Raw genomic sequence first — 27,368 nt, 5'->3', positions numbered from 1 at the left:
GCCGGACTTCAAATTTAAGCCACTCGCGAAGGCCAGGAGCTGGATTTTACTTGACAGAGGCAATCAGAGACGCAAGCCATATGGGGCATTTTTGGAGGATTGGGGCACTTGTCTCCCACTCCCACCCCAGGCAATGTCAGCCTTAGACCATAAGACCCATGTTAGCCTAAAACAAATATGCTTTTCTCTTTTCATGATTACAAAGATTGGATTTTTGCGGTCTTGTAAACATTTAATTTTTTAATTTTTTTTTTTAAATCACTTAGGAATATTCCTTGGCTGAGAAATAGGTGTGCTAGATTTAACATTGACTTTCTTTATCACTTCGGTGGTAGTTCACAGGGTTTCAATCGACACTGATAGCTGGTGATTTTTTTTTGCATATATACTGTTCTGAAATTGCCATCTACAATTCCAGAATTTTAAAAGTTCACATTAAATGCTTTTTAATACACTTCCATATTCCACCCGATACAATTCAACCAGTTAAGATTAATGTCTATTCAGTGCAGATTGCTCTAAATCTACAAGATAAATGATTTTTCCAATTCAGAATCACTGAAAGCACTTTGCTCATACACAATTCAGTCTACATCAGAGAGAACAATAAATGATGTCAGTTTCCTTTCATGCCCAGTCAGTCACTACCAGGAGTGGGGATCACAAATATTGAGTGATTTGGGAACAGGAAAATATGGTAATTTTCTTTTGTCTAAAGTGAAATTCAGATGGCTTAGCCGAAAGAATTTTTGTGTATGCAATGGGGTTGGTGGTCCATAAAAATGAAATTGGTTGTCGCTGAGTGAATGTAGTTGGACTAGGGACAATGACAACATTCATGTTCAGAGTTACATGTAGGTGGCCAGTAATGGCAGTGGGTTTTTTGTACTGTTAATGAAAGCCATTTGCTGGCTTCTATTGTTGTATTTCAAAATAGCCTTTTTCTATGATGACTTAATAGTTTCTTTACAAACTGTTTGCCACTATCAAGTTTCTTCCTGTTTGTTTATGCTAGCATGGTACTGCACTTCATGCATAAATTCATGTATAAATATACAAGATCAAAAGTGGGTACATCATGGGGGAAAAAGAGGCATGTCATGGGGATACACAGAGAAGAAAAACTACTCAAATGAAAATTGAATGCTTTTTTTATGTCATATCTCAGGAATTTGAGGGTCATTATTATTGCACAATTACATAACAAAACTCCATGTGTTACCTTAATAAGGAAGGTAGAGCTTGATGTAATAAAATAGCTTTGCTGTTTCTGACAAACAGTGTTAAATTACCCTATGGTGTGTTATTTTCACAGACTAAAATTTGGTGATTTTTTTAATTTAAAAAAAGGATTTGTTTTAAAGTTGAGCAATTTATATTTTTGTGACTATACATAACGAGGGATTTTTTGTGGTGATAATCAGCATATGATAAATTATGCTGAATTACTCTCGACTTGGCAAGACACGGTTAAGGACAGGACAGAATATTATTCAGGGTGGAAAGATCAAGAATACAACATAGATTATGCTGTTATAGTGATATGTAATTCTGTTTAGAGGGACAGAAATAGTGTTGAGTTAATTGGACATATTAGCTAGGATTCCATGCTAGCTTGCCCCTCAGTAAGCTTGATTAGCTATGGACAGTCAAAATACATAGAGTCTAAAGTTCTTCATATTGTTCATGGGTTACCATGGTTCCAAGACATTTTTGATAATGGTATAAATCAAACAAGTACCAGATTAGAAGAAACAAACATTATTTTGGATGCTTCATGTGGCCCTTGTTCTGATTTATGGTGAAGCAAAATGTTTGGATGCATTCTTATTATTATAAATAAACGTTTTTTTTAAACTTTTGTTCAAAAGTTTTAAAAAATGATACAATTACCACTTTTTGAAAAGTAGATAATAGGTTTTGATGACTTTTATTTTTCTGACTATAATCTGACACGGCAGATTGCTAAAATTTCTCCACTGCAACTTGCTATACAGTAATTCTTATATCTTGCTCAGTATGTGCAGGCATGACAAAATGCATTGCTTAATTCTTGTTGTAGGATTCAACCATTCAAAATGGATAATTCATTTATTATTTGGGCATTACTGGTTTGTGCTTTTATAGCAAATTGCATTGTTCTTGTTAAAATTTGTTTATATGCTTCCATTATTGCTTCTAGACCACATTTTTGTTTAATTTACATATATTTGTGAAAGTCTGGTACAAATCTTTAGTCTAGTACTTAGTGCAAAAATTAATTCCTAATGTATTATTTCACTTTAAATTTATCATTAATATGTTTGGCCTTGTGGACATTTTCAAGCTGAAAAGAGAATTTCCTGGAATTCAAAACTAATATTGCCTTAGTTTATTTGGGTGTTAATTCATATTCCTTTTGGAATGTCATTATTTGCATGCCCCAAGAAATACTTTGACAGGCAAATCCACGAATTTAGTTACCACAAAAAAATATCTTATTTTACAAAACCATGAAAATTGATAACTGTAAAAATATATCAATCCATGATATTTGAAAAGCACTCAGGTAGCTTTTCTCCAAAATAGGAAAGTGAAAACATATTTTTTGTAATGTGATATTATTTGTATTGTGATATTTCTTCAAGATGACATATTTACAGTTCCTCAGTGACTTCTGTTGGTCTCTCATATATGTGGTAGAGGAAGATGACGTTCGCATTGCTTTGTAAATGTATTGGTAGGAAAGTCTCACCATATCAGTTTTTTCTTCACAGTATTACTGTTTGATTAATTGCAGACACATGCACATTCTTCAAGAAATGTGACTTCTTTTGATTTTGGTTATTTTTTTGTTTTATACAGGTACTTTAGCAACATTTAATGCTTGAAATTTTACTTGTCTTTATTATGCCAGTCGAGAGATGACCTTCATTTTTGGAAGGTCTAGGACCACTTGATGCAGATCTTTCCCTCTCAGTAAAATGATTCCATTACAAAAATACTTTATATTGGGTATTAAATTGGCACATTTTTTTACCAGCCACAAAATCTGCAGAAATTGGTACTATTTAAAAAATGTGAAATCATAGTTTTACTTCCTGTTTAAAGTTTCTGTAATGCATTTGAAAAAGTTATGGATTCTTTTCATGAAAGGTATTTATTCCTTGCAGTTTATTTCTGGAGATTTGTCAGCAGGAAACAGAGGCCAGTGAAATTCAGTTTACAGATGATGGCAGTTGGAGTCCTCTGCGTCAGAGCAAGGAAAGTCACCTCATATCTAGTCCATCTCAACCAGCAGCAGCAGGTATGATGTGCAGCCAGTATTTCTTGCTTTGATTGTTGTTTTATTGTTTTCAGATCAGTTGATTGAATGCAAGCCATGTAGGTTTTTACAAAAGTAATGGTCCAGATTGCAGCATCATGGTTGGAATTTGTTGGTTTTCCAGTGTTAGGCAATCTTGATTTCAATTTGACACAATAGCAATTGCATGTTTAAGTAAAGAGGTCCAGAAAATGTACATAATGTTGTTCACCATCAGTTAACTGCCTTCCTCACCCTACTCCCCCCTAACAGCGGTGTCATAATGACAGACAAGCACTGAACAGAATCATTAGTCTAGCCCTAAAGCAAAATGACATTTATCAGCCTGAATTAGCAGAGAGTGATATATAATCATTACTTATTACTTTCTAGTGGTTCTGTTTTTCTCCCCTTTAAATTTTAAGCTTACCTGGCCATTAGGCCATGTGAGGTTATGGTATGGTAAGTTTTAAGCTTACCTGGCCATTAGGCCATGTGAGGTTATGGTATGGTAAGTTTTAAGCTTACCTGGCCATTAGGCCATGTGAGGTTATGGTATGGTAAGTTTTAAGCTTACCTGGCCATTAGGCCATGTGAGGTTATGGTATGGTAAGTTTTAAGCTTACCTGGCTGTAAGGCAGTATGAGGTTTTGGTATTGACCCAGCCTCCATCATGTATTGTCTGTCACCAACTGTTGTTTCCAACTTTGAAAAACTACTTCACTTCATTATCAAGGAGAAGTCAACTAGACTGGTCTCCATCCATCTATCCTCTATATTGGCAGCCTATAAGGTTAACTGATGGTAGATCTATTCACAACAAATTGGAACAACATACTGCTCAGCTGCATCTCCCAGTTCCCCTTAAGCATGGGATGTTGACTCCATTGCAATCACCTGAAAGGGAATCTAGATATATGCCTCCCCTCACCATCAGTTGAAGATATATAAAATGAGCGGCATATGCTGGAAAATAGTTCTGATTACCCTGGATCAGTGATCTACTCCATCTGGTAACAGACATACCCAGGAGAATCACAACAACCCAGAAGCTACTCAAACACCCAAAGTCACCAGTATTTCATTTGTGACCAGAGAAATTCCTCTACATATTCCTCTTGTCTGGAATGCCTTCTGCAGAAAGAAGTCCAGTACTTTATTCATAGAGAAAATCATAAAATCCAGATGTCAATCCACTCTGAAATTACATTAGGGAACTTGATGAGTTTGAAGTGAATGTTGTCATGCAAATGACATTACATCAATGTCAGATTCCATTCCCCAACTAGCTCACTTCTTTCTCTCTCTCTCTCTCTCTCTGTTTAAAGAAGAGAAGCAAATATCTATAGCAGTCAAAGGATATCATTATCCAATACTTTTGCACTTCATGGAAGAGATGACATTGGTCACAACAAAGACCATTCTAACTTGATGGTCAGTTTTGACATATCCAGAATGTGCTTGCTTACCTTGTTCCCAAAGTGGAACCTGTCTTGGGTCTTAACATGGGTCAACTCGTCGAAGTTCAAGCCTATGTCTACTACCCCAATGATACAAGATCTGCTTCCTGATATTCTTAGCTTCTGCCTTCAGCAAGCTGCATTCCTGTCTGTGGATCCAAGGTAACTACTATTTTGTTCAGATGGTTCATTTGTTCTAACAACAGAGCCTGGCTTCATTGCAAAGAACAGACTATCCCCTGACCAGCAACCAAAAAAAATAACAACATATCTCTCCCTGATTAGTCCCTTCATAAAGTTTCAGGATGAGGTACCTGTTCACAGATACTACCTGGAGTTTTCAGAGAACAACCAGGCTGGATGCTTTAGGCTTTCCTACCACTCAAGGCAGGAAAGCAGGATATAATTGTACAAGCATTGACCACTTGGTTAAAGGGGAGTAAATTCTGCATAATCTGAGTTCTTATTGGACCAAGTACGAATTATAATGATTTCATTTACAGACATAGTGAGTGACTTGGCATGCCTAGACGGCTTCTTCCAGTTTCTGACTTTGTGACATGGCCATGCAAAGAACTGTGTTAAATATTGTTGGGTTTATGGTTTATGCCCGGATATGACAAGTCTACATTCACTAGATTTACACAAGAAATTGTTGTAAAGCATTTTTCAGGTGCAGGATTCCACAGGGTCCTTCCTCGCAATCGCATGATCACATCATTCTGGTTGCATTAACTAATATTAGTTTATATGGCAGCTGTTAATGAAAAAAGATTAAGCTTAATCGACTTCTCTAAAATCTCAGACTAAAATGTACCAAACTTTACAGTAAGCATCCCAGCACATTTCAGGTATTTACTGATGATGCAAAACCACCCTTAAATGCGCATTTGCTAAAAATAAATTATACTTTAAACAACTTTTCCAAAATTTATGAATGATGACCAAATTTGACAAGAAGAGTTCTAGTTGGAATACCTTTAAAATTTAGAAAAATATTGCCAAGCTATCACCACAATTACTAGAAACAGAACAGCTTTTAGAAGACTTGTAAAAAAAAAATGCTGAACAGAATTTGACGAAATTTGACAGAGAGAAAATCCTATTCAAATTCTAACAGATGTTGATGTGCCAATAAATGTGGCCACTTTTACCATCAATAAAAGACATTAAAACTGTGCCTCTAAAATAGTTTTCAAAGTTGTATAACTGATGCTGATCCATCTTTGGCTGCCATTGCCAAAAGATAGAATAAATATCTTTAAATACCTTCTCCAGAATGTGAATAGAATTTCTTGTTTGATAGGAATGATACAGGCTTCATTACGATCATTCAGATATATGAAATTGATGTAGATTTGCCATCAGATATGGCTGCTGTTACTAAAAATATGAAAACCTTTAAATGACTTTTCATCAAAAACCTTTAGTTCTGGCATAGTATGTTGTACCTTTCTTGGAATAAAGTGTTTGAGGTAATGTCCCAATTCAACATACAATTTCTGATCATAAATGCATGCTCCATACCACGAGTTCACAAGTAAACCATGGATATAGAAGAATGTTGTCAGTCATGTTGGTTGTTCATTTTCTATCTGTAGTGTCATGTCCCCTTATAGATGTCATTTTGGATTCCTTTAATTTCAAGTTGAAGTTCTGCTGGAATCTCTCCACTGTTGGCTTTGATGGGATCTCTTTGGGAATTCCTGTCAGATGTCAGCATATTTAATGGCTATTTCTCTTTTGATGCTTGGTGGGTCTAGTCTATCACATCTGCTATTTTCACCTTGATTTCCATGGTACCCATGGTCTACAGTTGTTTTCCCCCCTTTGAGTGTAGTATGTAGATTCCTTTTCTAGTGTGTGTTAAAGCCTGTACATCTTTCATGTCAATCCCTTTTACGATGAGGGAATTTAATATATCTCCACAGATGAGTCTTCTTTGTTCAGGGCTGAATGGTCAATCCCCTGTGTTCTGGCTCATCAGCTGGCAACGAGAAATTTATCTCTCCATTTACATGGCAGATATTTTAAAATACTGGCCTTTATATAATTATAAAAGAGACATATTCATAACAGATTGCAGTATTTGGTTTGATTTTTACTCACAATGCTTAGCTCTTCATACCAGACAGTAGACTTTTTGTTGCTTGCTTTGTACATGCCATTTCAAGAAATTTGTTACCTGGCAAATTCTGTCTTCATTCATTTGCCTGACAGTTGCGATTCTCCTGTGTACACGAGTTTTACAATATTCCATTGTCAATTAACATTTCAGACTCTGTGGCTTATTTTAGTTTTAACTATGATAGCCATTGCTACCCATAGGGAAATGAAAATATGCCCATGAGCTGTAAATGACATTATTCTTCTGTTAATGAACAGCAGTAGTTATTGTAATGACAGGTATGACGTTTCTGTGGTCTTAAACTATGTAACAGAAAGAAGCTAAGCCAACAAGTTTAGTAAAATAAACAAATAATTTAATTCTCTAAGTTACAAAGTGAAAATTTTAAGAACTTACAGTATTGTGAATTAAATCCCAATAATCCTAATTGTTCTATCACAAGTCAAAAAGCATGGAATGTTCTTAATGAATTCCACTGGTCTTGAATGTCTTGATGTATCACAATGATATAATCCAGAATGCCTTTCAGTGAGTCCTCAATAATCCCAATCTCTTGTTTTAATCCCAAAAGTCAATGAGCACTTTGTAATTCCATTTATAATTCAAATAAATAATTCCTCTACAATTATAACTGAACACAGATATAAACTCTGATCCTAGTTTCTCAAACATGATATTAAAACAGGGAGGAACAATTTGCTTACCTAGACCAATATATACAGGCTCTCACCTGACCAATGACACGACATAATGCACTGGATGCATGAAATTTCTAATGGAAATTTCCACCAAAATATTGTCAACAAGTTCAGTTCCAGAATATTTTAGATCCTGAACTCAAAGTCAAGTAAACTTCTTAAAAAACATGATCATTGTCAGGTAGGCCAAAACTTTACCTTCAATCATGGACAAAAGTTAAGTACACAATATAAATTAAACGTACAGAACACAAGCAATCATATTCCTCTTTTGTTCTTAATTCTCACCAATAAAGATAACAATAGGAAGGTTGATAGAACAAAAAGCATATATTCATAATGTTTTTTATTTGATCAGAAAACATTAATTGGCCTCCAAACTGTTGATAAAATATAGAGGAAATTTGATTTAGTATCATATGTATGGCTAACTTAAATGCACAGCTCTAGATGAGCTATTTTATCTATGTGGCATAAAACAAATTGATGTACAACTTATTTCAGTAGGCAAGTACACATATTTGCCACAAAACAGGACAGAGAAGAAAAATTACCATGCCAACCTTACCAGCAGCTTCAAAGACTAAACAACAGTATGAAGTAAGCATATATACTTTCTTTTAAATGTCTTTAAATTTATGACAAATCACAGATATATGATGGATTTGTTATTAAAATTCATGCGCAAAAGGCCAAATTTATTAATTAAATACCAGAAACTGAGGTGCTAAAAGTTTAAATTTAACATGCACGAGCTTTACTGTGGTGCTTTGTGACATCAACTGACTTGGTCAAGGTCACTCAGTAATTCTTTTGTTTAAGGATTTAAACCAAAAACTTAATGGATTTGATGGAACTTTACTATCTAGGTAACTCTAGCAAAGACCAGTTCAGTGTTAGGGACCCACAGATATGATCAGATTTGTGAGGCTATCAGAAGGAAATGAATATTACATTTTAATTTGTTTAATATAAAGAAACAAAAAGACTGCTTGGATAACAGTCTATTGTCTTCAGTTTGGCATGAACTGATATATAAATTTATTGGATAAGAAAATATTGGATGGCTTCCAAACATGTTTTTAAAATGCACGTGCTGTTTTGTGAAATGGACCAAGTTAATAAGGGCACTCATTAACAGTATTGTTAAGGTCACTGTCCAGCTGTTAATTAACAGCAGTCAATGTTGATGAAGCATATTCTCTTCCATGTGACAGGGAAATCTACCTTACTTTTTCTGTCTCAGTCTGGTTATAGCTATTTTGCACTTAGATAATTATTCAGATTTTCATAAAAGAGTACAAAACCTGATGACCTTTATATAGAGTGAGAAGCAATAATAGTACCTGATAAATATTGTGTTTTGAATCTTCTAACTAAATTTCAAGGGTGCAGGGTTATTTTAATTTAGTTGGAAAAAATTGGGTGAGAAAAATAATATAAGGCGGTTTTTGTACCAAGACAAGGAAATCCCAGTCGCAGGGTTACATTATTTGTCTCCCCATGAGGCATAGCCTCTTGGGGAGACATTATAACCCTTTGACTGGGATTTCCTTATCTCTGTACAAATCCCAACATAGATTCTGTTATTCTGGGCAGGTGATAAACTGGTCATTTGTCATATCAGAATTATACCTCAGTAGTTTGGATTGAAGTTGTTTGAAATATAAAATTCTATTAATTAAAAGAAAATATGACTTAAAAATTATAAAAAGATTAAACAACACTTTATTTTATCTAATTTTTTACTGTTTTTAGTTTTAAAATCAGCAATATTTTTTAATCCTTTTTTGCAACTGTAAATCTTTTCATTCATAAATATGACGTTTTTATGTATGATGAAATATAATAATTTAATTAATTGTGATCTTTATGATATATTAAAGGGTAAAAAAAATTACAAGAATTGTGGTAACTAGTTTGATATATATATATATATATATATATATATATATATATAGCTAAGTTACTAAATGTGTATATGTAGTCATTATCTGTGACAAGTTGAATGATTTTCTGTCAAAGCTACCAGGTTTCAGATAAATGGCTGTGACGGAATTTTGTCTACAATTGCAGGTATTATGTGAACATGTTAACTCAGATATGTAAGAAAATATATTTGTTACCAAATTAGCCTTGCTGGAGTTTCTCAAGAATATCAAAGTTTGTTTCAGTACTCAGCATTGAAAAGGTAAATGGTCTTATCTTTGATTCCTGGAAATTCTTTTCAGCCAATAGAGATCTATTCCATTAATGTTGTAAGCAGTATTGCTCTTTATGTCTTGCAACTGGATCCAGTGTGTGACAGATTTGAGTGAGTGCAACTACTGTTGCAGTTTCAAGTGGATTACTGAGAAACTTAGCTAACACTTATCTTTGACATCAGAATTTGCATGTTGACAAATCATATTACTCGCATTATTATCAGTGGAGTTATGCACAGAGTATTTGCAGCAGTTACACGTGCAATATTTTCAGAAGAGTTATCCGCTTTTTATTTTTTTATATACTATAAATGTATCTCCATCATAACGTAGGAGTGGGATGCGGGATAGACAGGGCTATAGTTAAGCACGTGAATTGCACACCATTCCTCTCGTATGAAGATTTTGAGTTAAGTTTTGTAAACAGGTGTAAAATCCAGACATGGTGCTGGACTAAACACCTGTAGTAGTTTAGTAAAGACACATTCACTCTACTTCTAGACACTTAGATTCAGCAACTACTTATATGGAAGAGGCAGGCTAAACATAGTTAATTCCTTAGTAGAATAGATTACTTGCAATTTTTCTGACTATTCTTGGAATTAATTAATTAAACAGCCTGATTTTTTTCTCCATACAGATGTTGAGGACGAGGATTACTTAGTTTCTCCAGATAAGAAGTCCAAAATAGAAGTGACAGATCTTACCCTCAGTTCTGAAGAAGAGGAGGATGAAGCACCAAGTGCCAGTCAAGCAGTCAGTAATAGGTGTGTTAGTCGTTCTCCTTTGGTGATCAGTATTAGACTCTACAGCTGAGCCCCAGACATTTTCATCATTGTCCTTGTTTGAATCTCAATCTTACATCTCATCTCATCACTCTTTTCCTTCTCACCATCATCCACCTCCTCCTCTCTTGCACACACACAAATAAAAAATACCATTTATTTTTTACAAGTCCCTTAGACAGTCTTGAATTTTAAAAGTTGGTATGTCTGTTAAAAGTACTGTTTTCTCAGTACAGTAAAACCTTGTACAAGCAACCACCTGTCATTTCTGACCACAATCATAATGCATGCATCAATTGTATTATATAAATGCTCTGTTTTGAGCAACCATCGGCTGAACGTGACCAGCAACCACAATGTCTTGGCAAAATATGTGTTTCGACACTGCTGTGAATGACCGCATCACAAAATTGGGGATAAACTCCACCAACCTATATTTAATCCCTGTAACAATGACCGCTTAAACTGTTGTACAAAAAATTAGCCTGGCTACCAATATCTGAAATTTTGTAGGTATGATTATAATGTTTTATATTTTCTATTGTAAACCAGATTAAAGTACATATGAATTATTCCAGCACTAAGCCTGGTTTCCTGCCTTATCATAGCTACTGCCGATATGTAATGAGTTGGACCCAGTATCCAGTTGTATGAACAATCGTATCGCAAGAACAAATACCACTGACCATGTAATCATTTGTAACAATGACCATTTGATTAGTAAAGATTGCTCTAATAAAAAACAAACATAAAAAGAACCAAAAAAAGGATTCTGGCTACTGGTGGCAGATGCCACAGTCTGTAAACCAGGCTAATATACATGTCACAAATTGCCATTGTAGTGCCAAAATAAAGGTAGTGGTCACGTATATTGTTTGTCTTTAGAGTTTATCCATATTGCCTGGGGGTGAATAAGGTCTTTGTCTATTAAACCAACAAGAGAGAACTTGTGGGATTCGATTGATAGTGTTAAAGCCTTGTGATGTTTGTTTGTTTTTTTCCCTCAATGTTACAGTGATTTATTTCCATCACCAAACTGTTGTCTACTCAAGTTGGTGTAACACGCTTTTGTTTATGGAGTTAATCCCTTGTATGTCTTCTTTGAATTAAGCCATTGACTTTTGTCTCAGAGTAAATGATTCTGTTTCTGGATGAGATAACTTTTTCTTTTTATTTCATTAATTGTTAGGTAAGCAATGCACATGTAAAGATTTTTCATATTTTCCCAAAGCCCAGTCAAAACCACCTTTAGAGTCAATATTACAACTGAGAACTAATAATGTTAACACCTAGTACTTTAGTAACAGTGGGTAGACCTCCAACTAAAAAGAGACAAACTTTATAACTGGAGAAAATAATTATTGTAACTGAATGAAGTGAAAAAAGAGCAGACCACTTGCAAAATAGCATTTTAAAGTTCACTAAAACAAATTGAGGGTGTTATAAAGGAAAAGGAGTAAATGAGAAATGATTTCATATACTAATACATGTATGTGTGCTGTGTTTTATCTACAAATGGCTTCATATAAGTCATTTGACTCGTCAAGTCAGAATTCAAACCTATGAGTCTTATTCAGTCCAATGATCAATCTTCAGTAGTTTTTAAAAATAATTATATTGTTTAAATGCACATTAAAAATATTAGTTATATAACGTAACTAAAGCCAATAAGGCATTTTTTAATTATTTGTATACAATAAAACATTAGTGACTAGAATGTATTAATCTGACTAGCAGGCGGAGAAGAGCTTTTTTCACACATCATGCCATATTTTAAATGAGGATAGCTTCTGAATAAAACTCTGACACAGTAAACCATTCACAATTTAACAAATAATTTCATGTTTTTAAGTTCATAGATTCTTCTCTCTTTTGTTTTCTTCCATTTCTTCAAAGCTTCCTCAAAATTGAAGGTGCTTCTGTCTTCCACATCAATCTTGATTAGTATCAGATTTCTTCTGTTTCTCAGTTCCAAGCCTATTCCTAAAGGTGTTTATGATCCTGTTCTGGACAGAGAATTGACTTGACTTCTTTTGAAAATGTAGCCAGCTGTATGTTTTCAACCATTGCTGCACAAAATTATGTTTCATCTTACAAGTAACCATTACCTCATCTATGGATGATGATGGCTCCACTGGTTCGATAACATTACTGTTATCATCATTTGGTCAATAAACATGGTCTGAAAGATAATTTCATGTTTCAGATCTTTTTTTTTAAATTTTTTTGCCTTTGATGCCATTTTCAGTCGAATGCTAACAGTATCTTGGAACAATGCAAGGCATACAATTGAGCAAATGGAAATTGTTTCATTGCATGACAATTGTGTGCATAAAATAATAGTTTCTTGTGATAATCACTTTAAAACCACATGTTTATTTTCTGGCTCTTTCTTAGGTGTGGTAAGATATGGTTTTAACATCCTGTTGCTACAAATGATCTGACAGTTACAGGTCACATATGGTCAACTCCAGGCTCCACACTCTGTTGTAACCCTGTGTCTTTATGATAACAATGTAGGAAACTGGTGTGCATGTGTTTTGTCTGTTTGGGAGAGTTGTGTCTTAGCCATTAAAATAGTTAGACCAAAACCTTTGTTTTGTGTTAATCAGAAAAACATAACATTGAGGTGCATCATTTTATGTACCGGCAACAATTTTTGCGTGTCAAATCAGAAAAGTTTGCGTATTTGGTGCATTACGCATGGGTAGATAAAACACTGCATGTGGTCTTCAAATTTAAATGTGATTTCATGTTTAGTGATAGAAGTACATCTTTACTGCAGCATAATTTTGTTTTCAGATGAATGCATACAATATTTTAGCAAGAACTATTAATATAGAATAGAACATTTGAATAGTGGTTGTGGTTATTTTTCCTTAAATCATTCTGAAACTGGACATTGGAAACTGGTCTTTTTGTACAAACCTGCTATGAGAGACCAACTGTCTTGAGAGACCATTTTTTTGTTGGCAGAAGGGGTGGTCTCTTATAACAGGTTTTACTGTACTGAATGTCAAAACTCACCTTTTTGTATATTGTAAAGATTCTTGTTTGTTTAAATGTTAAACATTATTTCCCTTTCTTAACAAAACTTTTTTTCACAGATTTACTTTCCTCAAAGGATAATTTATTAAATCAACAACTCACAGAAGGAAAAATTAATTGCACTTCTGCGTGTAACTTTAAATATTTAACACTTGGAACACCAAAAATGTGAGGAAATCTGCATGTATTGTTTGTTAGTATGTTTTTGTTTTTTTAATGGCACTTTTAACATATGTTGGATGTAAGTAAACAGGAGCTAAGTGCCTTTCCAGAGGACATATCATGGCATCCAACCTGGGTTAGTTGATGCAGGTAATGATCCCATTACCACTGGAATACAAGTCCAATATTGTGCAAGCTAACTACAATGATATATAACTAAAAGTTGTCACTTTTAGGTGTTCAGATTTCAATGTTACAACTCAGAAGTGGATTTTAAATTGAAGTGCATAAACAAAATAATTCACACCAAAACACTCAACACGTGGAAAAGTAAAGACATGTAACTAAGATCACTGATGTATTTTAAGTAAATTCTCAAGTCCTGTTAACCTGTGTACTCAATACACACATTATACAAATGACACCTCGTCTACTTGTTCTCACAAAGCATCTTACACTGCAGTTACTGCCCTTAATTACACTAATTATTGCCCTTAGTAACATGAGTGTTAGAACATAATGATGAGACAACTTTCTGGACAGACATTTTTTTAAGTAAAAGATCACATAGATATGCTTCATTGACTGTTTGGCTTGGTGTTGTTGACTGCATCAGCTCCATTTGATGTTGAGCACTTGGTCGAAAACACAGTGTAAGAGATTGATCATGACAAATGTTTGATTTGTACTCATACTGGCAATAGTATTATACGTTGAGCGACTTGGACAAAAACACAGTATCAAGGACTAATCATGCCAGGTGTTTGATTTGTGCTTATACTGGTGATAGTATTGTTTTAACCATTCAAGTAACTAGCCTTTGTTGTCGGCATGTTTTTGTTCTTTTGTATTCTTTATTTTTGGGTATATATAGAGGTTAATTTTCAGAATTAAATACCTATAAAAATGCAAAGGCAAATCCATGTATTTAAGTGCCTGCACAAATGTCTTTGTTTACGAAACCTCAGAAATTGATAGCCACAGTAATAAATAAAACCACAGTATTTGAAAAGATCAGAAATGGGAAGGTGAAGTAATAAATAAAACCACAGTATTTGAAAAGATCAGAAATGGGAAGGTGAAGTAATAAATAAAACCACAGTATTTGAAAAGATCAGAAATGGGAAGGTGAAGTAATAAATAAAACCACAGTATTTGAAAAGATCAGAAATGGGAAGGTGAAAACAAATACTTTTAACATTGTGATATTCCTTGTTGAGTGCCCAAAATGGCTTCTCTCACTGCTGTCGATCTTGATTTTTTAAAAATATCTGTGGTAGGGGGACATGCCATTTATATTGCATGTCAAGAGAGTCTCACTATATAACTGATGTTTATATTGCATATCAAGAGAGTCTCACTATATAACTGATTTTTGTACAGTCTTACTGAGAGTGATTAATTGCAGATACATAAACACTTTCAGTTAATAATGACTGCATTTGGTCTTGTTTATGTTTTGTTCTACACAGGTACTTCTATTTCATTTAATACTTGACCTTTATTTGTCATTGCTATGCCAGACGATAGATGGCCACTGTTTTGAAAGATCATGGGCCGCTTGAATAAACTGAGAGGCAAGTCTTGATGAATGTATCACCTATGCATGTTATTGTGGGCATTTAAATTGGTCAGTTTTGTACCAATCACAAACTCCACCAAAATTGCTCAGACTGCTCCGGTGACCTAGTGGTTAGAGCATCCACCTCAGCAGTAGGAGGTCGTGGGTTCGAACCCCAGCTAAGTTATTCTAAAGACTTACAAAAATGGTACTAACAGCTACCTCGCTTGGCACTCAGCATTAAGAGGTTAGTGTTAGGACTGGTTGGCCTGGTGTCAGGATAATATGACTGGGTGGGACATCATGCTACATGTCTGCTGCATGATGCCCCAGTGCTAGACATCACTTTAAACTGCTACATTGCAGACATCGTAGCGATATGACTGAAAAATTGTTAAAGCTACATAAAAAATAGTAATCACACACACAAAAATCGCTATCATTTAAATAAAAATAAATTCATAGTATTACTTTCTGTTTCAGGTTTCTATGCATTTTGTAATGGTTATGGATTCATTTCATGAAAGATAACTTTTATCTTGTAGTTTATATGGGGAAATCTGTTGGCAGGAAGCAGAGGCCAGTGAAATTCAGTTTACAGATGATGGCAGTTGGAGGCCTATGCAGCCAAGCCCATCTCAATCAGCAGCAACAGGTATGATTTTCAGCAAGTTCTTTGGTGGCTTGATTCTTGTTTCCTGTTTTCTTTCAAATCAATCATTGGGTAAAGGGGGCCATGTAGGTTTACAAAAGTAATGGTCCAGACTGTAGCATTATTGTTGGAAATTTTCATTTTTGAGGTGTTAGGTTATTTTGATTGACTATATGCCAGATCTGCACTTTCAAGGACGAATTTCAGAGGAATTCAGAAGGAAGTCAGTCACCAGGACCTGGGTACTTGGCATCAGGCACTGGGCAGCAGTTACTGGGCACCAGGTGATGTCCCAAGGGAGAGCTGCAAAGTGTTGAGTACCAGGTGCCAATTACTGGGAACCAGACACCAGTCACAAGCACTAGAACCTGAGGGAGTAGTCCTGCACAGCCTGTGGACTTGGGATCAGTCTTCCCTCTACATCAACAATCTAGAAATGTGTGTTGTTTTGTCAGCCGCTGATGACATTGCTGTGTCTGTTTGCTATCAACAACACATCATCTGACATCAAGGCGGCACTCATGCCCTTTCTGTTTGGAGGTCTGGAACATCCTCCATTAGACAGTTTCAGTCAGTGCTCATCACATTCAAATTAAGAGGAATATTCTAGCAAACAGTTTGTCCAGAACAATCCTCATGCAGTGGCCTCTATTCAAGCCCATATCAGAGACATCTTATCCATAGGGCTGTGGGGAAGGCCAGTGGTAGACTTGTTTTCAATGAAGCTAAACAACCAGCTCCCTCTTTATGTCTCCCCAGTGCCAGACCAGAGGGCATTGGGCAGGGTTGCATCAAGGATAAACAATTGTGAAAATCTAAAATTTCAAGCAAGAATGTTGAATCTATGGGTGCATAATCACGTAAGAAAAGATAACAAGATCAAATTTTTATGAATCTTCTGTACTTTATTTTTACGAAATGTAGAAATTACTGATTTACTCCTGTACAGTGTTGGTATTGTGGACCAGGGAATTACATCAATCGTTCCTGTGTATCACGTGCTGAATTCTGATTGGGTATTGCATGGCATAGAGTCTGAGTGCTTTATTTTTATTTGGTACATACTCTGATGCCTTTTTCTTCTATTTTCATTGGTTGAAGATCAGTGGCAGCTGAGGAATGCCAAATTTGGTCGAACTAATGGTTGAATTTCTTCTAAGAAACAAATATGTGTAATCAAATTTGACTCATTTGATCAGAGATATTTATTTTGTTAAAAATTTCATCCCTCGTTCAATCAGCTTTGGCATTCTTTGGCTTCCATCACTTTTCCACCAGCTAAGACAATGATCAACAGAGACACTAATGATAGTTATGCCAATGCAAAATGCAATGACAGATCTTGTTCTGCATTTTCGAAATTGAGATTATCATGTTCGTAAAAAATAGGGTACACAGCTATCCTTCTTATATTGAACAGTGATGAATCTGTCACTCATTCCATTGGTGATTTTTAAGATCAAAATTGTGTGTTATAATTTTTTCCTTTTTTAAATATTACATCTGTGTGTGTGTGTGTGTGTGTGTGTGTAAGAAAGAGAAAGATGCACACACATAGATGAAAGTTATGCAGTGCTCAAAAATTCCAATAGCCCGATGCCCGTGGCCCCTCTAATTTTAGTTCAGGTTCGTCCTGTATTCCGAGTAAAGTGGCCATTGAGCTTGTCAAAAAAAAAAATAGTTTGCCCGTGGAAACTTTGATTGCACTGATGAAATTCGTAGATGTAATTTCAGGATGTTGACATACATGCCATAATCCCAAGCCTCCTGACACAGTCGTGTTTCAAGAAAAGACAGTTTTCGGTAATCATATATATATATATATATATATATATATATATATATATATATATATATATATATATATATATATATATAAACACAGTCTATGCCCGTTACATATAGTATGTATAAACGGTAATCTGTAATGATTGTAACTGATATAAAACTATCCCTTTGGCAGTTTAAATAGTGGCAATTAAAGGAAATTAGGTCAGGTATAAAATCAAAGTTTCACATTAACTAGATGACATTAGCTAGTGAGAGGTGTTGAAGGTTGCAGTGAGTGAACCCATTGTGCTAATTTGCATAGGTAGGACCAGAAAGTGGAACAACCCATTATAAGTACATCAAAGAGATGATAGATGCATGTACAAGCACAACAGTTATTACATATTGCCTTGAATGAGAAGTTTTAAGCCGCTATATATTATATTTTTGACAAGTTTGTGAACAGCAGAAAAGTTTCTTAAGTCGGATTTTAATGCATTTATATAATGCAAAGCATGATCATTTCAGTTATCAGAATAGTGCTCAAGTATAATTCATTTTTATTAAATTTATATTCGATTTGTAGCTATAGCAACATTGTATGACAATATTAAAAAAGGGGGAAATTTTGGGCATGTGGAAATTGTAGTCCAGCATACCTGTCAACTTTTCGAAAGCCAAGTAGGGAGAATAGTGAATAAAATAGTGAGATTTGGACCTAAAATGGGGAGGTTTTTATGCTTCATTTTTTAAGTGCCAGTTTAAATAAATATTGACCAATTTTCCAAGGCCAATAAGGGTGAAATTCTCAAAGGACGTGCCAGAGGTGCCTGCAGAAACTTTGAGGGGGGGGGGCACGTAGTTACTGGCCATGAAATTTTATGGATGTAGGCCAAACTGTGTTTAAAGGTGAAATTGGGAGAGGCAACTATTGCACCCATCCCTTTGCCCCAATGTGCGAGCACCCATGGGACGTGCCATTTCTCATTGTGACATGCCTTTTCCCCCAGGACAAGCCCCCTTTTTCATATTGTGGTCAGCTGTGGCTAAACTGCATATATAGCTAAATGTAAAACTTAAGTACACAAATGATAAAGCCAGTGTGACTAATTAACAGTTAATCCTTATCATTGTATTTATCTTGTGAAAAGTACTGCCCTTTGGACATACTTCAAAGAAACCATGCTCTACAGTGTGTGTGTATATAAGCACATGCAATTGATTGGCAAATAAATGCTGCCCTATTTTGTTGTAACTTACAATGCCTAGGACTTTGTTTTAATAGTTCAAATCTGCAATCACAAGTTACCGAACATGTGTAAACTGTTTTTCGTACGTTTTATATCCCACAATATTTCCTTAGGTTTAACTCTTAAGGCATGTAATAATGTTTACTAAATAAAATATTTACTTTGAATTAGTTCTTTGGGAGCACATATACTGCGTGGTATATTTTGTTTTATTCCTTTTTTAATTTAATCATGGTAATTAAAATTACATACATGATAGAGGAATGCCAGGTGTTTACTGACCAATTTTCTTTGGTGGAATTGGAGATGCGATTTTGTTTGCTGAGAAAATTCCACAGCATTCAGAGTGACAATTGTATTATTTTTTTCTTTCTTTCTATATTAATATTGTAGTGGTTTAAAAAATCTGACATTTACCTGAAGAATGTTTTTTCTTAACATTCCATTTACAGAAGAAGAAAAAAACTGTAGTGTGATATTAATTATTTCATCACAACAGTATTCACAAGTGATAAAATAGGATATGGCATATGTGGATTGTATACGATATTCTATTTATGTATGGGTTCTTTTTCTGAGAAATGAAAACTAACAGACATAATGTAATAATCGGGAGTTCTGCAAAAAATGGGGAGATATTATGAGATCGGGAGGTAGGTGTGGAAACATAGGAGATATGAGATAGGGAGGTAGGTGTGGAAATACCCCCAAAATCAGGAAGTTTTTCTCTCGGCTTGAGAGTTGACAGGTATGAACTGTCCAGGCATGTAGAATTTCAGTCAGGGCTTGTGAGTTTATTTAAGTCACCAGCCCGGGGCCTGTGCCTAAAAAAAATCTTTGAGCACTGTTATGTAAGCTTTTTGTAGTATCTTTCTGCAGTTTGACCAAAGTTTCTTGTTTTTATTTATTTGTGAACCTCCTTAGATACTTTCAAATTTAGATATAATCATCACTTGTCATTAATATTTTATGTGCACACATCCTAACTTGATCTAAGTCAGTGTCAATTGTTATAATTCTTTTGGTGTCATAATCTGTGTCCAGGTGTATAACGACATTAGGCAAGTTAGGTATAATTTTCCTCTCTCATCACTTTTTAAATAACAGACTGCATTTTTTTCAGGCTTGTATTTCATCTTTCAATCAAAGTTAATGGAGAAAACACTATTTTAAAACACTTTTTTTCTGCATCCATTTTTAGTTATTTTTAATGCCCTTTTGAGAGGCCACAACTATGACCAGATTGTCCCCCATTTTTTGAACTTGTGGAGATATTGCCCAGATTTACTAAATTTTAGATGCAACCCTACATGACTGGTGGAGCCCGCTCTGGTGGCCTAGTAGTTAGAGCGTCTGCCTCGGAAGCAGGAGGTTGTGGGTTCAAACCCAGCCAAGTCATACCAGAGACTTACAAAAAATGGTACTAACAGCTGCCTCGCTAGGTGCTCAGCATTAAGAGGTTAGTATTAGGACTGGTTGACCAGATGTCAGGATAATGTGACTGGGTGGGACATCATACTACATGTCTGCGGCATGATGTCCCAGTGCTAGACATCACTATGAACTACCACACTGCAGACATTGTAGCAATATGACTGAAAAATTGTTAAAGCTACGTTAAAAATCCTAATCACACACACACAGGGCTGGTGGACACCTTCAGACTGAGGTGAATCGACTGTATGCCTATGCCTTCAAACCTTCTAGAATAATCCCTCAGTTTTTTAACAGAGTCAGAACTGCTGAGTCACAGTGATCAATTAATCTATTGATCACTACCAGCTTTTATACAAGGTTGCCAAATGCAGTACTCGGGTTAGTCAGCAATTGACCTCCAAGATTTATGATGCCAAGTGGAGAATTATTGGTTCTGGGTGCAGTAGAAAATGCATTGATCCTATCGGCCCTGTGAAGATACTGCAGTTACAGATTTTCTTCTTCTCTTCGATAAAAAAGATTGCTCAGTATCCCCCATTAGGCGCTATAGAGCACCCCTGTCTAACACCATCAAGTTCTCTAAGGGCTCTACTATAGAGTCAGACCCAAAACTGATCCAATACTTTGAACTCAAGAGACCAGTCTCTTGCTTATTAATGATAAAGTGGAATCTCTTGTTTCATTATCTAAACCTTCTCATGAACCTTTCAGCGAAGCTTCCTTCAAGAACTTTTTCCTTAAAACAGTCATTCTCCTCTCCTTAGATTTGATGAGAAAAAGGAGTAAAATTCTTGCTTTGGTTTTGGAAAAGTATTTGTTTACATTTCAGTGCTAACTATGATGTTGTCTCTCTTCTTTGCCTTCTTCCATTAATCAGTACCCTGATTGAACGTTGCAACTATCAGCTGTCAAGTAAAATGTTTGGGTTAAAAAAAGCTTTTAAACCACAAATTATCAGGCTGTACATTCAATGCTTCGGTTCTTATCTCAATTAATTTGAAACAGTTGGTCACAAAATAAATTGCAGATTGCTCCGGTGGTCTTTTGGTTTGAACATCTGCCTCGGAAGCAGGAGGTCGTGGGTTGGATCCCCAGCAAAGTCATATCAAAGACTTACAAAAATGGTACTAACAGCTGCCTCACTAGGCGCTCAGCATTAAGAGGTTAGTGTTAGGACTGGTTGGCCTGGTGTCAGGATAATGTGACTGGGTGGGACATCATGCTACATGTCTGCAACATGATGCTCCAGTGCTAGACATCACCATAAACTGCCACACTGCAGACATCACACCATAAACTGCCACACTGCAGACATCATAGCGATATGACTGAAATATTGTTAAAGCTACGTTAAAAATCATAATCACACACCATACTCACACACAAAATAAATTGCATTTAACTTCTGTTGCAGCATTTGTTGATTATTTATTCTCTCTTTTATATGATCATAGCATATAGAAAGGAAATACACCATGTAAAAAAATTAATTGTTGAAAGTTTAAATGTGATCCTACATTGTTTAACATCATCTCTTCACAGTGATTGGATGAAAGTGGGAGATGAACAGATAATAAAACTAAACAAGTTAATCTCTACTTTTCCTTTTATGTACATTCTTATGAAGAATTCTAATTGTCTTATTTGTAAAATATATTGTAATAAGTATTGGAGTCTGACTGATTCAGTAGATGATAAGGTAAAAGTCACATATTAACCTCAACTTATCAGTCTCTTACTGAGAGAAATCTTTCAGGAAAGTCAGACTTGGGCGATATTTAATGAGTCTTTTTAAGATGAGGCCATGAAAGCCGCCTTTTGGCAATCTCACTCCACTTTCTCATTTTATCTTTAATCCATATCTCACCAGAATGAGGGTATTTATACCTGGGCCTGATTCTATCAGCCTAAAAAGTTGTCAGGCCATCATCCATTATCATTGGTCATGAAATTCCCACGAGGCTGTCAAATTCAGCAATGCAATAATAGCTGGTAATGAATTATGTTAAAATGTTATTTTTCACGGAGTAACACTAATTTTAACTATGTAATAATTACCTGCTTTTATGGACCAGTTCCCTCCTACTTCCCTACTCGGATGTTTATTCAGCCTTGGTCAAATTCAATAAAAAATGACATTCTAATTGTTGGAAGTGAAATAAGGTATCAGACTGGGATCATGTAGCGCCAAGAAAAGACTCAGAAATGCAATAGAAATGCAATAATATTAGGTAAAAAATACACAGTTATTAATAGTTTTATCCCTCTAAAACAACTTTATTTTTATCAGTAGATGTAGTTATGATGATTTGATTGCTTGTAAAATGCTTAAATAAATTGAATAATTAGTAGTGCCTTCTAGACAAGGTTTCATGACATTGCTTTTTGCAGTTGAATAATAATGAAACTAAAGTACACATTCAAGGAAATCAATATGCCTTTTTTATGTTTTAGATAACAATTTTTGAATATATACTGCGCAAAACATGTCACTAGTGCTTAGCCTGACCATTTATGTGGCCATATTGGATATCTGAGCAGCGCCATTTTTATTTAGGACCAACTAGGTCTCACACCAAACACTAAACACAACCTTAGTCAAGGGAGATTTGGACATTTCAATTCTTCATTAGTTTTAATGCTAAATTTTGGACATTAGTATTGATAGAATTTACCAAGGAAACAGATTTTTAAGCTACACACAATATTCTTCAAAAACCTGCATGAATAATTATTTTGAAGATTTTCTCTTCAAATGACTTTTAAGCATTTAAGCCAGAGATGTCAGCATTTGTTGTAATGTTCCTGCTGTAAGCAAAGTCCATGTGTTGTGCTATCACATTTGATCAATCTAAACCATGCTGTTTGGCATGAGTTTCGGATGTTTAGTTCTTGATCGCCATGAAAATATTTACTTATACAGGGCCATATAATCAAACACATTATGAATTAGTCTTGATCATCAAACCATTTGATGCATTCAGAAAGGCATCATTAAAGTGTTTCGATTATTAAGACTTTGTCAGGAATATAGTAGATTTGTGTTTTATGTTGTTACAATTTTTTTTTAAAATTAGTTCTATTCCAAAGAGTAAAATATTAAATATTTCAAAAATCCTTATTTAGAGCCCTGCTTTAAACAACTTATTAACAAGAGATCTCAACCAAATTTGACAGAAATCATCCAGGGATTAAGGGTTTTCAGTTTTGTACAAATAATGCCACTCTGTCATCAAATATGGCGACCATTACTTAAACTCAATAAACTTTTAAGGGACACGTCAAAAACTGTGACAGAATTTTTACACCAAACACATTATGGTATTAAGGCTTTAAAGTTTGTATAAATTATGCAGATTTGCTTGAAAATATGGCCACCATTACTAAATTAGAAATATGTTTATAAACTACTACTGAGGAAAATCTGCTGGACAGAAACAAAATTTGACAAAACCTGCCATGGTTGAATTGACTTTCAAATTTTTACAATTTATACTGATTGGCTATCAAATATGGCTGCCTGTGCTAATAACAGAAAAAACCTTTTAAAGAACGTTTCACAAATTTGACCAGATTTAACATGAAAGGGCTTATATGTGAGTATATACAGTACTTGGAGGATTGTCATGAAACTTTACATTCCAAAGTCTAGTTGGTCTTATATGTGAGTATATAAAGTACTTGGAGGATTGTCATGAAACTTTACATTCCAAAGTCTAGTTGGTCTTATATGTGAGTATATACAGCACTTGGAGGATTGTCATGAAACTTTACATTCCAAAGTCTAGTTGGTCTTATATGTGAGTATATACAGTACTTGGAGGATTGTCATGAAACTTTACATTCCAAAGTCATGTTGGTCCTAAATAAAAATGGCACTGCTCAGATATACAATATAGCCACTCAGCACAACAGCCATTTTTGAAAATCTTGATATTGCCATTTCTCCTGATAGTTGTATGAAGATGAAGATGAAGATTCCATTAAGACTTCTTATGATGTCTAGGTGGTCCTAAATGAAAATGGTTCCAGTCTAATATTCAACATGGCAGCCATGCTGAAAATCCTGTTACTGTTTCTCCCTCTGAATGGAATGTCATATTAACATTGGGGTTTTCACAAGAAGGCTTCTTATAATAACTAGTTGGTCTTAAATGAAAACGATACTGCTTGTACATCCAATGATTCTGTTCAGACATCCAACATAACCACCACAGCATCCATGTTAAAAATCTTGTTATTGCTACTCCTTCCTGAACAGATGGTCATATCATCATGGTGGGGGGGGTCACTAAAAGGCTTTGTATGATGCCTAGATGGATCTAAATGAAAATGGGCCAATCTGACAGCCAATATAGCAGCCAAGGCAGCCAGCTTGAAAATCTTCTTGTTTGTCCTGAATAGAAAGTTATATCAACATGGGGTTTTCACCGGAAGACTTCTTATGATGTCTGGTTGCTTCTAAATGAAAATGTTTTGTTTGGACTTCCAGTATGGCTGCCACAGTGGGTCTCTTGAAAGTCTTGTTATTGCTAGTCCTTCGGAAACACTTCGTATTGTGTCTAGTTGGTTCTAACTGACAGTGGTGCCAATCTGATGTCCAACATGGCCACCACAGCAGCCATCTTGAAAATCCTGTTATTGCTACATCTGCCAACAGAAAGTCATATCAGAATGGGGTCTTAAGCCAGAATTCTTATAATGTCTAGTTGGTCCTTAATGAAAATGGTGCTGCCCAGACATCCAGTGTTGTCAATACAGTGGCCATCTTGAAAATCTTGTTATTGCTACTCCACCTCAACAGATGACCATATCAGCATTGGGTTTCCACCAAAAGATTTTGTATGATGTCTAGTTGGTTTTAAATGAAAATGGTGCTGCTCTGACATATGGTATGCCCACCAAAACAGCCATCTTGAAAATCTTGTTATTGTTGCCCCTCCTGAACTGAAAGTTATTTCACCTTAAGACTTTCTGATGGTCTTAATTAAAAACTAGCAGTTTAGTAAACATACATGCACTTGCTTCTACACACTTACATTCAGCAGGTACATCCACATAAGAGGCAGATAGAAAGATTAATGTACATTGTTAATTTCTTTATGGAATAGTTAATTTCTTACTAAGATTGATTGGACTAAATGCTTGTGATTAATTACACATCCATCCTGTTGTTCCTTTCAGAGGATGACGACTGCTTAGTTTCTCCAAATAAGAAGCCCAAATTGGAAGTGACAGACCTTACCATCAGTTCTGATGAAGAAGGGGGTTGAAGCACCAATTTCCAGTTGACCAGTTAGAATTTCCAGTTGACCAGTTAGAATTTCCAGTTGACCAGTTAGAATTCCCAGTTGACCAGTTAGAATTTCCAGTTGACCAGTTAGAATTTCCAGTTGACCAGTTAGAAATGGATGTGCAAGACATTCAGTGATCAGCACAGACTGTCCAGCTGGGTGCCAGGCTGTTTCGTCAGTGTCACTGTTTGAATCTCCATCTCATCTGACCTTTCATTTTACTCCTTCTCTCCATCATCCACTTCCTCTTCCTATTAATTTTCTAGGTCATGTCATACCTTTGGTTACTCAGTCTGATCCCTTTCCCTATCACATATATTTCCCCAATCTCTCCTGCAAGACCTAATGCCATCCATTCAGTCTTCTTATTTTTCATGTCACCTCTGACATTGAGCTTCCCCATCTTGATACCAGCCTCTGTCTCAGCTTCTTCTTCTGGTCACTCACATCCCCTCCCTGCCATGGGGTCAATGACTAATTGACTAATAATGTGGATCAAGAGATGAAGAGATAGAAAAAATCTGATTTGGATATTTTTTATATGATATACTATTATGTGAAATTTTTAAACTGAGAATCTTCTTCATTCCACTGCAGTCATGTATAATAAGTGTTAATTTTGTCCTTTACTTGAGAAAATAAGACTTGGATGGTAAAGTAAATAGGCCCTGGATTAACTTTTAATTAATTCTGTTTTGTTTGTCAAAAATGATATGGTGTGTAACTTTAATTTATATTTCTTTTAAAACTTGAAAATAAAATTGATGGAATCAAGTGCATTGATAATGTAAGTTCTTGTCATTAGTGGTGTGATAACACTGACTTGATCTTAATTTTATCAAAGACATTTTCCTTTGAGATTGTTAAAAGTTATTATGCTGAACTCTATTCAAATATATTTTTGTATGTTTTTTTAATGATAACTTTTATATTTTAATTGATGGAAAAGTACCAGCTTGTAGGGGTTTGTTCGGGACATTTACTGTCATGTTCTTGAATAGGCCCCAACTTAATAGAACATGAACTTACATTGCTGATCCGGCAACATTTTTAAACAATTTATATTTTCACAAACTATATATTGGGACACCATAAATTCATAAAATAATTTTTAAGGTAATTTGTTTTGTCCACTGTAAATTCTGGAACAATATTTTTATGTCAAAAGCTTTGGGACACCTTTTCAGTCATGATATTGGTGCTTAGCTGGTAAAAATTATTAATAAATGGTATCAATAGTAGGATTTGAAAATGAAATAATTTTAAACTTGCATGAGAAAATATGCATTCAGATTTAAATTTTATTAAAAAAAGTAAAATAAAATACCTCTGTCCGTGTTGTTTGTTTGTACTTTTTTCCTAACTTTCAAGAACGAGTTCAGGTAAGAATAAACCATTTGTGCATATGGGAACGAGTTCAACTTGTCTGTACTGAATTATGCTTCAGCAAAGTGTCTTAATCATGAATTGTTAAGGTTTATTTGCCCTTTTTGGCCATTACTCCATGTATTTTGGCCAATGACTTTGAATGAGCACAGCAGAAACTATACATTGTAATTAATTAAACTATACATTGTAATTAATTAAACTATACCTTGTAATTAATTTTAACTGATATGAGAACCTTGATTACAAT

At 35.0% G+C, this 27,368-nt stretch overlaps 1 protein-coding gene across 6 annotated transcripts in view; it reads left to right on the top strand.

Moving 5' to 3' along the window:
- The window catches only part of LOC149800656 (uncharacterized), a 75,264-nt gene extending 48,197 nt beyond the window's left edge, over positions 1–27,067 (top strand). For 4 of the 6 annotated variants that reach the window (XM_089954684.1, XM_089954682.1, XM_089954686.1 and 1 more), the window contains exons 10-13: positions 3,153–3,286; positions 10,414–10,540; positions 15,875–15,984; positions 25,623–27,067. In XM_089954684.1, coding sequence (XP_089810810.1) covers positions 3,153–3,286; positions 10,414–10,540; positions 15,875–15,984; positions 25,623–25,711 — 460 coding nt within the window. In that variant the 3' untranslated portion in view covers positions 25,712–27,067. Of the gene's footprint in view, positions 1–3,152; positions 3,287–8,073; positions 8,170–10,413; positions 10,541–15,874; positions 15,985–25,622 lie in introns of those variants that run through there. The other 2 variants (XM_089954688.1, XM_089954687.1) reach the window with 2 other exon arrangements.
- The last annotated feature ends 301 nt before the right edge of the window (positions 27,068–27,368 follow it).

The sequence above is a fragment of the Sinohyriopsis cumingii genome, chromosome 4 (assembly GCF_028554795.1).
Source record: "Sinohyriopsis cumingii isolate HCF-2022 chromosome 4, ASM2855479v2, whole genome shotgun sequence".
In the NCBI taxonomy this organism is placed as follows: Eukaryota; Metazoa; Mollusca; class Bivalvia; order Unionida; family Unionidae; genus Sinohyriopsis; species Sinohyriopsis cumingii.
The sequence above is the reverse complement of the archived record's forward strand: the minus strand, read 5'-3'. Positions and strand labels throughout refer to the sequence as shown.